Source organism: Lycium barbarum, chromosome 8 (assembly GCF_019175385.1).
Source record: "Lycium barbarum isolate Lr01 chromosome 8, ASM1917538v2, whole genome shotgun sequence".
NCBI lineage: Eukaryota > Viridiplantae > Streptophyta > Magnoliopsida > Solanales > Solanaceae > Lycium > Lycium barbarum.
The window spans coordinates 209,529-223,803 of record NC_083344.1 but is presented as its reverse complement, the minus strand read 5'-3'; the positions used below and the strand labels follow the sequence as shown (position 1 = coordinate 223,803).

Below are 14,275 nucleotides of genomic sequence, written 5' to 3'. Positions count from 1 at the left end.
TGATTTGCAAAGTACTATCTCCAGTCAGTCATCATAATTTCAGTACGTGGATGCCCAAATGCCACTTAGATGAATATACACTGAGAAACATGCGATGAAATTATCATAAAAGTAATCAAAGGAAGAAAAAAATACTAATAATCGAAGTCAATAATGTAAATAATACTTTTGAATTTTCGTACATTTACTTGTACATATAAGGACCTATTTGGACATGATTTCAAATCATAATTTAAAATCAGGTTGATTTGAAGTTGAAATTTTGTTTGAACATGCAATTTGGATTTCTTTTCCTCTCTTTCTCTTCCATCTCTCACTCGCCCGAGGCATATCTCTTTTTGAGATTTCTAGGTTTTCTTTCAGGTTTCAGTTTTAACCATTTTTAAGTTGTCTTTCATGTTTCTATTTCAGAGAATTTTAGGTTTTCTTCATGCTTCCTACAATTTTATAATGGATTTCCTTCTTGATTTGTAGCAATTATATCCTTCTGGCTATTTTTTTTAACAACTTAGGTTTTCTTTCGTGTTTGCTTGCGCTTCGTGTTCTTCCTGATTTTGCAATGACATTCTCCTGGTTATCTTTTCACCCACTTGTCAGCAAGAATTTCCAAATGAACTCAAACAATTTCCCTTATTTTGAACAACTATTTTTTCTGATTAGCCTTTGCCACTTCTGTTGCAGTATCATGATCGACAATGACTAGTGTTATGGTAAGCTGCCTTTATTGGAGTCCTTGAATGATTTTTGTTAAATGCATATTGGACCAATTATGCCCTTAATGTATGCTTGTACGTCCAAACATGCCCTTTTAGTCTCCTAATTATGTTGGGTTACCTTAGGTGTAATAAGAGCATTTTTAGCCCAATTAAGTAACAACTGGGGCCCAAACTATTAAAGGCATAGGCATTTTATAGCCAAACTATTAATGGAGGGCAAATTTGATGAATTTCGCATACTTTAAGGGCATTTTTTACCCCTTTTCCGTTCCGCCACTTATATAGTATAGAAAGAAAATGTCATCATATATTAACACAAAAGAGGAAGAAGGAAACAACATTCATTGTACATGTGCCGGTCAAGCCCTTTGTGGATGCATATCTCATTACATTCTAGTACAGGAAAACAAAGTCAAAATATTTAAAGGCTGTTCAATACAACAAGAATTTTTGGGCTCCCCTCTAATTTCCAGCAACACTGCACCTTCAGCTACTCAAAGGAAAGCTGAAAGACATTAGAGGAGGACGGATAATGATTATATCCAACCGGTAGATGAATAAGTTTTCATGGCTCTGGTGTTTCCTATTTACGTACTTGGCCTGTTAGCCAGCATCTTGCGAACGCTTTCAGATCACAGCAAGCTCAATGGTCCACAACTATTATGAGGTAGGACCCTGCTCCCGAGTCTTTGCCAGCTTTGCTTGGGTAAGCCTATCCAGGATAGAAGGTTCCAGAGGAATTGGATCAAGACATCGCTCAGCAGCAGCAACAATTACCTGTTCAGGAAGATAATAACTCATTTCATCTCTTAGCAGCCGTAAAGTACATATGTAGGCATTTATATCGTTACCTCATCAAGCAGAAAATCAACAGCAGCTTCATCATCGGCAGTGTCCTTCAGAGTAGTTTTAAGAAAATGAATGTCCAGCTGAATTTGTTGAAATCCACTACGGTTAAAAGTCTGAAGTCGGGCAAATTCTTGTAAACTCTTCAAGCAAAGTTTCGCGATAGTAGTTATTACTGATTCCTGCAAATCAAGGGCATTATATTCTTATCCACTGTTCTTCAAAGACAAATGCAGTTTTTTACCAAGTGACAAGCACTAAACCTGTGTATGTTCAACTTTTGTGAAAATTTCCATCTTCTGCTTAAATAATTTAGCCAAATGGGACTCAAGAAGTTGACTTCTGGCCTTTTGGGTATTTGACTGTACCATTCTGTCATCTCTTAATGGATTACTACGGGAGGAAGTGGTGCTCCCACTGCTGTCAGTACGGCGATGCTTACGGTTGACCCCTTCAGGTAATATACTCTCTACTTCTTTGACGATACTATCTACCTGGCAATAATAAGATCAAATAGAAAATGTTAGTTTTTTTTTTTTTTTTTTTGGGATGAAGTAATTGATTCTATTCATAGAAAATGTAAATTCTTGTATTAATCTTATTTCATGTAATATAATTACAATGAGGAGGTGTCAGTTTTCTCACATTAACTTCCTGAAAAGACAAAAATTACCTCTTGAAGAAGCAGATCAACAAACATATGAACTTCTCTGGGCTCTTTATGCTGTACAAACAGGAAAAGGTAGGGCAAAATTAGCACAAACCATCACATTTGTCCTCTTGGATAATTACTTCTACCTCATCGTATGTTTTGCTTACCTTGACCCAATTTGGAGTTGTAAACCTTTTATTCAAGACAACTGATATCTTCTGAGTTCTCATGTTAATATACTGAGAATATAATAGAGATGAAAAGAAAATCAGAATTCTGACTTCATATTCTACTAATGAAGGTGTAACAAAAGAATTATCAACAAACTTACTGTTTAATTTATAAAACTATCATCAAGCCAAAAAGATAATTTGAAAATCAAAACAGTAAAAGATGCTATAAAGATAACTATGTAATCCATATAGGACATCATTAAGAACATTCAAAAGCAGGTATTGGGAAAACGTGACATAATTTAAACATGAGAAAAAAGTTCTTAACGACCTATCCACTAACAAAAATTACATTCAGCAGTTCTAATAGGTAGAATTATAGAAAGATGTGCATCTGTAACATACATGCTGCAAGAATTTTTCACCAGCTGCTCTGAAGGTGCGACAAATTTCTGCAGGAACAAAAGCTGGACCATTTTCATAGCCCCGAGACCCACCACCAGAGAAAAAGGAGGCAATGTCCTGAAAGATTTGGAAAGTTCAAAAATGCCCAGTTAAATGGGGCGGATCATATAATTATACTGGTTATAACTATTAGACCACCCCTTACCTCGGTAATTCTGGGAATGGCATTTTGCTCAACAAAAACAGAGAGCTGAGCCAGCACAAGAACAAGGGCAGGAAGTATTTTGTCTCCCTGTATTCCCTCCCGAAAGCTTAGATCTTGACCAGATGGATATTTCTTTCCCGAAAGTAAGAGAAAATGATCATTAAGTTTCTTGAAGAAGTCCTGAAATCCTTCTTGTACCCAGTCAACGACCAAGTCTCTCAACTTAGAAAGTAGTTCCAAATTTTCATCAAGAAGTTGACGGAAATCCTGTCATACAAGAAATCAAAGCAAAAGGTTCAACTCAGAACACAACTTAGTACCTGCACTGTGATCGTGTTTTTATAGTAAAAGGTTCAACTCAGAACACAATTGATATAGGGAGCAAGTTTTTGTCTAGTTGAATTATAATTCAGGTAGTTTTGGGCTAATTAATAGTTAAAACTATCTGTCAATTACTTGAGAAGATCAATTTTATTGATGTCTCGAGCAAAGATCATAGAGAGCATAGAAACATTTCAATAATTAATAGCACTACAAATTTGTGAAAGTATCCTCATATTATTAATACACTCCAGAGAACTAGTCACAAGAAAATTAACTCACATAGAAACGAAGTTTACTGATTGGAAGTTCTCAACCTATTACTCATAATTACTTTTCAGTCTTTTACTTCTATATCATGTAGATTTCTTAATTGATGTCCAAGTAGACTCTAATACTGAAGCCAAACACCGTGGAGGGCAGAAGTAGAGTGGATCAATAATTCAACATAAACCAATAACTTTAAAAATCACTGCCGTCCCGCTCCGATGTAGTCTAAATCTTGAGGGGACAATGTATAACTAGTGACGTAACAACTTTATCAGCTTTTAAACAAATACAAGAATTTTTTGACACAAGGATATATAAGGACTTTGTATGATTCCATCACAACTTATTTTACCAGTAAGACATCCATACTTCCTTGCAGAACTGCCTTTTTACTGGCCTCAAGGGTGGCCTGCAAACAATTTTCTTCTTCAACACCCTCCATTTGATTACCAACTTTTACAACAGCACCTGCCAGTTAAAAAGAATAAAGAATAGTCAAAATCAAGAGGCATTAGAACTCATGTAAAATATGTGGTTTAATATAAGGGTCATTGTATTGATATAAATAATTTATTGTCTCAAGGTTAATATTTTGGATTGTGCAAAATTCTTTGGTTAAGAAAGTTTACTATCGACTGTACATTGAGCTTTGGATCTTAAATGGAACAATATGTAAGACTAAAACTTCTGAGCGCATTTTTCAGTTCTATATCCTTTTGAAAAACGAGATAAATTCAATCCATTTTGAGCTGTTCTTTTAAGAATCTTACCCAGTCAACTCATGATACAAAATATCCAACTTTAGGTAGACAGAGTAGGTTCTTTGTGAAGAAGGGACTAAAGCTGGTTCTGCATTTCAATTTCGGGAAATCAGTAGGTTTTTATTTTTTATTTTTGTGTTAATAGATATCAGGTGTTTGTTGGTTTACAGATCCTTCAGAGATATCATTATATCTCTTTACTAAAACATTACAAATTTATTTGAATTGACATTTGTTTTTCCAGTCAAAGTTTAGGCATGTAATCTACGATTGCAACTGTATATTTTTTCTTTTTCTTTTTTTAAGGTTCATGTTATCGATTTTGACAGTACAAACCTGAAATATCAAGTAGAAGATGGCTAAATCTGCTAGCAATGTATTGTTTAACGGCAACATCAGCAGCCTGAAACGACACAGTCAGTACATCAATGACAATAGAGCATTACACACTAATAAGAGGTAGCTGTATATTATATGCAACCTCCATAGTAAAATCACGCAGACCAGCCTCAGGCAACACTTCATCCATCAGAAGCACATCGGTCCAAATAATCCCTGATGAAATATGAGTGTCATAAGTCATCGTTACAGTGTCCTAATACAAGTGTTGTCCATGAAAAGCTTGGTTATAGAAACACTAAGACTTGACATTCTGTAAAGCAGAAGAAAGCTAAATAAACAAGGTAAATAAGAAAATAAAGTCCAAATAAAGGAGATAAAGAGAAGCGGTTGAAAATGCAAAATTAAAGTTGAATATGCAAAATAAAATAGAAGCCCATATTACATTGCTCATGAGGTAAATGCTAGTTAGACTTACTTAACATGGCAACAAGATCGCAAGAAGCAAGTTGTGTCTTGATGTGCTGCTGGGTGGCTTCAAAGTGCCTAAATTTGGAAGCAGGTCGGATTGTAATATTAATCACAGATACGATAATATAAAGCATAAATGATAATGAGAGAACAAACAGCTTCACCAAGAAAGGGATGGGGTGAATAAGAAGTGCGTACATTTTAGGTAAGTTTTGTGCAAGCCTAGAGAGTTGCTGTTCTGAATCATGGAAAATAACTCGATAAGCACGGACAGCCTCGGCAAATTCACGAATAGAAGCCTAAGTCATGAATAGGACATGCATTAGTGTAAATACAATTAGTGCTGGGAAGGAGAAAAAAAATAATACACCATACAGTTCAAATCCAGAAGAAAGAAACTCCAGAGGCATACTTAAGATCCCAAATCTGTTCTTTTGGTTTTACCGTCCTTTTTAAGGAAAATGCGGAGAACTAGCATGTTGCATTTTCACATAAATGGGCAAGTCATGTCACAATGCAGTTCCATTGAAGTTTAATTATTGTTAGAGTTTTTCTTCTCAATTATTATTCACGCCCTTTTTGTAGCAATGATATTCACCTCTTTGCAAGGTTAGAAGGGGTACTCATCTTAAAAAACAAGTAAAGGAAATAGTGTTAGTAATGTAACTCGCCAAAACATCATTGTCATTATTCATACCCTATAGTTATCCTTATCCCTTTTTTTTTTTTTTTTGATAACCAAAGGTCTCCCTTAATTTAAAGCCCCATGCTACACTAGGATCTTTACATATTTTATTTACGAAATCAATATTTGAAGAACATTTGACAAATCAAATTGTATGTTAAAACCTCTAACTCCTGATTCCCTCCATTCCTCCTCTTCTTCTGTCTTAATCATTCTATCTATTCTTCTCTCTTCCCCCCCCCCCCCCCCCCCCCATTCCCTCTCACCGTCTTCCATCTCTCCCTCATATTCTTCTCTCTTTCTCCTTCTTGTTTCTTCCCCCTGCTTTTCTCTCATATCTCTTCGGTGCTACATCAATTAGCCACTTGTAGCATAAAATTCCAACTTCAAAGCATGAGCAATGACCTTGCTTTAACGCACCTCATGAGCAGCAGAAGTAGCTGATTCACGAAGGTTCCCTTGATCTGCTGAAGTGTGGGGTATTTCCTTAGATTCCAGATGGAGATCCACAAGGAACTGTTCTAACTTTTCAAATAGTTGCGCCTTTAAATTATCAACCTGCATAGAACATATACATTCAGAGACCAACATGCAAGAAGAAGCCAATAGAAGTTTCTGTAATCTCCATTGCACCAATAAACACATGAATTTTTATTTCAGATATTTTTTAATATTTATAAACTAAACTCGAACATAGACAGTTATTCTGTACTGATATCCAAGGAATACGAGGTCACGAGTTTCCTCTTCACATATATTTTTCTTTTCTTCTTGAGGGAAAAGCATGCAATTTATATTCCATAACATGAGACCAGCATATAAAAAAACTTAGTTACTAACAAACCACCAATCCTTTTGGCTCTATAACCACATTTACCATAGCACTATATCAAAGCCATCCTTCACATTTTCAATTCTCTACTTGAGAAAAGAAAAGGAATTGAAGAGGCATATTAGACAGAAGAAGCTGATTCCAATTCAGAGGTACTGGACTGTAAGGTTTTGATGATAATTCAGGGGACATAAAGGTAATTATGTCTACGTTCCAATTTTAATAGGAAATTTGTGATAATCCTTTTAAAAGACCTAAAATATGTTAAGTTAAAGGAACGTATTTTTAAGACAAACCGTAAAAGGATCTCACTATATGGCTATTCAAAATATACGAAAATCATTTTGCTATGTACCTCACTCGTTGCTTACCCACATCCCTACCCAACCATTTTTACATCAATGATGTAATACATCAAATTAACACATTGTTCAATTAGTGCACATTGGACCAAACTTTTAACAAAATGCAGCAATTTCATGAGCTACTGCCGAGCAAGGCATGGCTAAAATTAAGATCGTCGACAACTCGACATGCTCATCTTCAGAGGATGGAGAGCTAAGAAAGCAACTAGAAGTAAGCTAAGCTTCTTGCTGAGAAAGAGGCAGTGATATGTAGAATGGGAGTCAGGGGATACATTTCTTTACTACACATTTTATTTGAACTAAAGGAGGCTGAAACTCTTATAAAATTAAGAATCCCATCTACCGTTCCAGAATAAATTCAACCATGCAAAAAAAAAAAATAGAACTGCTCATATATAGAAGCAGGAAAAAAAAGGTGTGATACGAACCGGAAAATTTAACTGCTTAAGCAGCATAACAGCTTCAGCCCTGGCTTGTATTGATTCAGAATCTGAAAATAACTTTCCCTGAAACCAAAGAAAAAGTACTATGAAAGATCAACTCTGGTCATTTTTACCAAGTTCATGACATTAACCCAAAGAGACTGAACCAGTGTTCTGCAAATTTGTATTCAGATTAATCTTTATCCATACTCCTTCAAAATTAGCCGTTAGAGAGAGGCAGATCAAAACACTCCCCAGCATGGCAGAGGTCTAAATGGTTCATACGGAATATAGACACACTTTTCTCTGTTTGTTTAGAGTGGAGATGAAAGGAGAGGGAATGCTGGACAATTCTAAACACAAAATCAACATCCCTCTATCCCATTTTTATGCAGAACACTTTCCTTTTTAGTTTGTCGCAAAAAGAATGGCACCTTTCTATGTTTAAAAACGATTTAACTTTAAACTTTCCATGTACCCTTAATTAGATGATTTATAGCCACACAAATGTCCATGGCTTGTTTTAGACCACAAGTTTCAAAAGTCTTTTTTTTATTTTGCAAACTACATGCCCAATCTAATACCTTCACATAAAATGGGATGGAAAGAATATTGATTTTTGTCTTCTCTCTTCCCTTTCCTTCCATCTTACCAAAATATTTAACCCAGTTTAAGCACCTCAACCAACTATGGCATCTCTCGACAAAGTAACTAGAAAAGAGGAGAAACCTGCAAGTTCGTTGTAATAACAGCAATTGCTTCCTCTGAGGCTCTTTTGCAATCCTGGAATGAGGAGTCTCCATATGCCTGGTGATGAAAAAGTACTGACATTAAAGATGAGACTTTTACATGCATTTACATCATACAAACGGGGAAAACAGCGGAGCAAAGAACATTATGCACAAACCTTGAAAATGGGCATGGCTCCAGTGTAGTATTTCACAGCATCAGCATAGGCTTCTGATTTGATACATTTTGCTAACCTAGCGGGTAGATCATATATGAACTGCTCTTTTCCAACAGAAAATGAAATCCATGTAACTCACGCATAACCAGAAATCAACTCTTATACAATGCATAGCAGCATACAACATAAAGTTGCATTTTATCTATCTCAGAAAAGAAAGTTACATGATGAACCTGAATAACAACTCTATAAAACGGCGAAGGTAATAAGACATTTTATTTTTAATTTGACTTTAGCATTTATTTACAACTTCACCAATCCTTTTTTGACCATTAATCATGTGAACTATTAACAGCTCCAAAGATCCGGTGACTAAAATTTGGAATGGATTATTCCTTCCCCTTCCTAAAAACAATTTTCACTTAATAAGTAAATTGCTTTACATATTCCACATAAATAATGAGAAGTAATAGATAACGTCATTCTTCAATTAACATCTGGATCAATCTATTTCACTGCCGAATGAGCATCTTATTTTCCCTTACTTAAATCTTTTTTTATAAGTATTTCCTTGGTTAAATCATAAACAGTCAAAAGTCAACCAGCTCAAGTTATCAGGCGTATAAAGGAAATGCTAATTCCTTTATCCTCATCACTAACATCAAGCATCACTTAGTTCTAGAGATTCTTATAAGAACCCACAGTTGGTAACTTCAATCCTCAATAACAAAAGATACATTTTACAATGGCGTAAGACATTGCAAGAGCTTAACACCTCACTTTAGTACCTGAACTTTGCGTAGAAGATTACGGGTCCGATGCAATTTCTCTATGTGCTCCCTCTTCTCAAAAAGAGAAGTATTGACCCCGTCACTTTTAGATTGCACGGACATTATCTGCAAATTTTTTTTATTTTTTTTTTTGAGAATATAGATTGTCTGCAAATAACTGAAGGAAATCTAATTCTTGACACACATCTTTCATTGTTTTGCTGCTTAGGTCATGATTATAAGCAAAAAAAAAAAGTAAAGAATTTCTTTAAACAAGTAAAAAAACGGGGGAAAAAAAACAAAAACCTTTTCAAGAAGCTGCTCCATATTTGTCTCCATGCCAACAATATTATTTTTCATCCTGGAAAGGTAGTCTTAAAAGTGAGTTCTTCATTAATGCCAAATGAGAACACGACAAGATAAAACCCAGTTAGTCCTGATTCAACATGTAAGCTGAAGACATGCATAATCAGTTTAAGAAACTTCTAACAATTGCATGATCTCCCATATCGTAGAGCACCGAAATTGAGGACCCATGAAACATGCTATAAGTACTAACAAACTCAACCTACGTAGGGTTAGTTGCAACTATACCCCCTAATATACTTATCAAAAAAAAACTAATATTTTGCCCCTCAAGAGATGGAATGGGTTCAAAACAACTTTCTAGAACAGGGTTTACCTTTTAATTGTGTCTGTGGCACTTACGAACTTGTTGTAATTTTCATATACCAACATCTGCAGGTCAGTATCGAGATTCTTTATCTCAGCAGCCATTTCAACATGCCTCTGGAGCAGACCTTCCAAATTGGACTTCTGCACCTGTATGTTTGGTAAAATATATGGCATTCGTCCAAGACAAATGAAACAAGTCAGATTTATCTTTTTCCAGACTAGAAAAGATGGCATGATTAAAAGAACAGCTTACTCTTTGGGAAAGCAACAGATTAAGTAAAGACCTCTCTGATAAGTACATAAGTTCTACTACAAAAGTTTTTCGAAAGATGTGATAGTTAAAGCCAAACCATCACAGCCACTGTGTCAAAGTTTGCTCCTCTGACTTGGGTAAGGCTGAGGTAAATGGGGAAAGCATATTCTACTAGTAATATTGATTGATTCTATTGCAAATAGACTGCTGACTGAAGGTATGAAAACTCATTTTCCTTTTCCATTCTTCCAGTACTAGGATTAAACTACTACGGGAATTTTGTGCCTCTTCTTGAATTCTTTTAGGCTTCTGGTCTAGTTACATCTTCCGGAAACAGTCCCCCACTTGTGGGATTACACTGGGTATGTTGTTGTTTCTGGTAAAGTTACAAAATAAAAATGCCATTGGAATTTTGTGTGCCGAATCTCAATAGGAGCCATTACCCTATTCCACTAAACAAGGTGGAGCTTGATTTTTATATTGTAGTTACAATGTATTTACATCCAAAATCCCAACTACCAATGTAGTATCTCAGGTATTGCTATTTGGTGGTAAAAGAACCCAAAGTTGTAGTATATCTTCATGATTGTTGACAATTGCTCTTTCTTTTAATAAGTAACAATTTCATTCATACGAATGCACAATAGGTGACTATTCTTATCAAAAGCCTTACAGTTTCAGCTCCAAATAGCTCAAAAAGTTTAGTAGATCTTTAATACTAGAAACATAGTGTTTCCTGCTCTGAAGAAAAGGGGGAAAAAGCATATTCAAACATTTTCTCTTAAGGCTGTAAGAATTAATTACTACAGTCCGGCCTCTCTCTATAACAGTCATCCTCTACAACAACATTTCCCTACAGCACCCAAAAAATATCCGGTCAAACAACGCCGTTATAGAGAGGTTTAGCTGTATATGTTCAAAACATTTGATTTTCTCTTTCCAAAGATGTCAATCCAAATGCAAAGAAGAGTGAGCAATCCAGATTTTTCCTAGTTTTTAGGTATTGCCTTCCCATGTTTATTGATGATGCTATAATGATGCTATAAGCGTCAATTTTAATAGATTGGGAAAAAGAAAAACAGGGAAGTCAAGATTTACTCCATAAGTTTTTCTAACCCAAACTGTAGGAGCAACCATATCCACATTTCAAGCATTCTTTCTTTTTCGAGGGTACCTAAAACATGTAAATGATAGAAGGATTTGCCTGTGTTAGATTACGGTAAGACCGATGAGTAACTACTGAATCCTTTCTTGTTTAGCTCCCATAAATAAGCGTGGCTGAATTTGGTGTAGATAAGTTCTAAGCACTTCTATGCTCCTTTCTTGCTAGTAAGATAATCAAACACCTGAACCTTTCTCAACTCACACACCCCCTTAATCCCATTTTCTTAGTTCTTCCATTATTCATTTATGAACTCCATCAAATCAAAGCAACTTTTTTCTGAGATATTTTCGAAAAAAATGTCTAAACCAGTCCTAAAATGCTTTCCCGGAGCTACAGAATTCAAAGTAAGTATTGCTTTACTAATAAAAAAGGGGAAAATTACAGCCAAATACCATTCGGCCATGTTTGGTAAACTAGAAATATAAATCAACTAAAATATAAATCAAACTAAACCTAATGATCCATAAAAAATGAAGTAGCAGGTGTCTGTTGAATGTGAAAATGAGGGGTTACAGAAATTAAATAAAATTAGTGCTTTACTTATCAGAAAATGAATCTTTTTTGGGATAGCCGTATTCTAAGTTGCTAAAAAATGGAAAAATTATATATCAAAACAAAGCAACGTCTTTGTAAGATATTTACAATTTTAAAATTGTCAACGCAAGTCCTAAAATCTTTTAGTCGTGTAAACAGCTATACTTTCTACGAGCTACAGAATTCAATAAAATTATTACTTTACTTATCAAAAATGATCTATCTCCGGATAGCCGAATTCTAAGCTAGCGTCTGACCATAGATTTTGGATCAGATTTTGAAAATTTATCATCAAATATCTGTTTGGCCATGAAATTTGATCATATTTCCAAAAATTGGCTAGAAATTTCACTTCCACTCACAAAAGTTCAAATCTCGTCCAAGTAAAATGCATGTCCAAACACAACTTCAAGTTTCAAAAATCACAACTTCAAAAACTCAAATTTGCACGTTTCAACTTCCAAAATTATAGCCAAACGGGAGCTAAATTCCTAAAAAATGGAAAAATTATAAATCAAACTAAACCTAACGATCCATTAAAAAAAATGAAGTAGCAGGTGTGTATTGAGAACAGATGAACATGAAAATGAGGGCATATAAATTCATGTACTGATCAATGTAGTGTACACAGATATACTGTGTTGGAGCTTCAGAAATTAATAAAATTATTGCATCACTAATCAAAAAATGATATTTTTCAGGATAGCCATAGTCTAAATTGCTAAAAAAAATGGAAAAATTATAAATTAAACTAAACCTAATGATCCATAAAAAATCGTCTAAATGAGTCCTAAAATCTTTTAATTTGGTAATGTACACAGCTATACTTTCTTGGAGCTACAGAAACTAAATAAAATTATTGCTTTACTCATAAAAACTGATCTTTTTCGAGATAGCCATATTCTAAATTGCTAAAAACTGAAGAAAAAAATTAAAAATCAAACTAAACCTAACGATCCATAAAAAAATGAAGTCACAAGTTGAAAGTGCTAATGAGGGTATACAAGTATATTCATGTACTGATCAGGGTAGTGTAAACAGCTACACTTTCTTGGAGCTATAGAAATAAATAAAACTATTTTATTTTTTTTGACGATATGGGAACCCGCAGCCGCTACCCTTCGGGTGCGCACAAGGTAAACCCAGCTCCTATGCAATAGCTCGCAAACCACACAGCAGAGATAACCCACACTAGGCAAGCCCCGTGCGACGAGCTCGACCCAGAAGGCAAATCCCCTACTATCCAGGAGTGGATCTACTTGGGGGCCAGAATCGGCAAAAAATTACAGTGTAAGTATAGGGTAAATTTTCTGTGTTTATGTGCATATATTAACTTTTGAACACCCTCGGCAAAAAATGACAGTGTATATTTAGATTTTTTTAATTTTTTTTTCTGAACACCCTGAATGAAAATTCTGGATCCGCCATTGCTGCTATCGTAGTCAAAAAATGATCTTTTTTCATGATAACGATATTCTAAATTGCTAAAAAAAATGGAAAAATTATAAATTAAACTAAACCTAATGATCCATAAAAAGTTGTCTAAACAAGTCCTAAAATCTTTTAAGTTGGTAGTGTACACAGATATGCTTTACTAGAGCTACAGAAAAAAAAAACTATTATTTTACTTATCAAAACATGATCTTTTTTTGGGATAGCCGTATTCTAAATTGCTAAAAAACTGGAAAAAAATATATATATAAATGAAACTAAACCTAACGATCCATAAAAGAGGGGCATACCAGTAAATTCATGTACTGATCAGCATCAAAGGAAGTGGTGTTGATGGTATCCAATGTAGCAAATCTTGAAGAAACATTATTAGAATTATTATTATTATTATTGGGATCTGGTGAATAAAAACTGGATAATAGATCTCTCATTCTCTTCGCTTTATCATCCATCGCTACTTCATTCGCTACCTCCATTTGCTAAGAATTGAGATCTTAATTGATATGTGTATCAGGTGAGGCTGTGTTGAAATTTCAACTCAAGAATAATTGTTAAAAAGCTCACAAAAGCCCCTTTAGCTTCCACTCCATTTACGTTTGTTTAGTTGTCGTGTGTGCTAAAATGGTTAATAGTAGCCGCTTTAACTTATTTGATTGGACATGACATTTAAAAGAGACAGAACATTTTTGAAATTTGTGATCCGAAATAAGCCTTGAAAATTTGTGTGGCTGTAAATTATTTATTTTTAAATTAGAAAAGATATCATTCATTTTGATACGGACTAAAAGGAAAATAAGTTCAAACAAATTGAAATAGAAAGAGTAGTTACTATCATTTTAGAAAATTGAGATATAATTAATTATTAATTTTTATTTTTATTCTTACTTAATGAATATGAAAAAAAATTAATATAGCGAAAAAATGTGTATTATTAAAATAACTGGTCTAAAATAGTTATCATTTTAGAAAATTGAGATATAATAAATCATTATTTTTTATTTTTACTCTTACTTAATAGATGTGGAGAAAAATTAATATACAGGAAAAAATGTGTAT

The 14,275-nt window shown here is 34.3% G+C and overlaps 1 protein-coding gene across 1 annotated transcript; it reads right to left on the bottom strand.

Annotated features, from left to right (window-relative positions):
- Positions 1 to 1,003: 1,003 nt before the first annotated feature.
- LOC132605560 (vacuolar protein sorting-associated protein 51 homolog) lies at positions 1,004 to 13,832 on the bottom strand. Its single transcript, XM_060318687.1, has 20 exons — positions 13,510 to 13,832; positions 9,823 to 9,962; positions 9,447 to 9,501; positions 9,159 to 9,266; positions 8,371 to 8,469; positions 8,193 to 8,270; positions 7,470 to 7,547; positions 6,265 to 6,402; positions 5,358 to 5,458; positions 5,167 to 5,234; positions 4,831 to 4,904; positions 4,686 to 4,752; positions 3,941 to 4,056; positions 2,998 to 3,264; positions 2,793 to 2,909; positions 2,382 to 2,453; positions 2,236 to 2,286; positions 1,826 to 2,056; positions 1,568 to 1,744; positions 1,004 to 1,493 (listed from the first exon to the last, which is right to left on the bottom strand). The coding sequence occupies exons 1-20, from the start codon at positions 13,693 to 13,695 to the stop codon at positions 1,377 to 1,379; spliced, it is 2,340 nt and encodes a 779-aa protein (XP_060174670.1). The 5' UTR covers positions 13,696 to 13,832; the 3' UTR covers positions 1,004 to 1,376.
- Between the last annotated feature and the right edge of the window lie 443 nt (positions 13,833 to 14,275).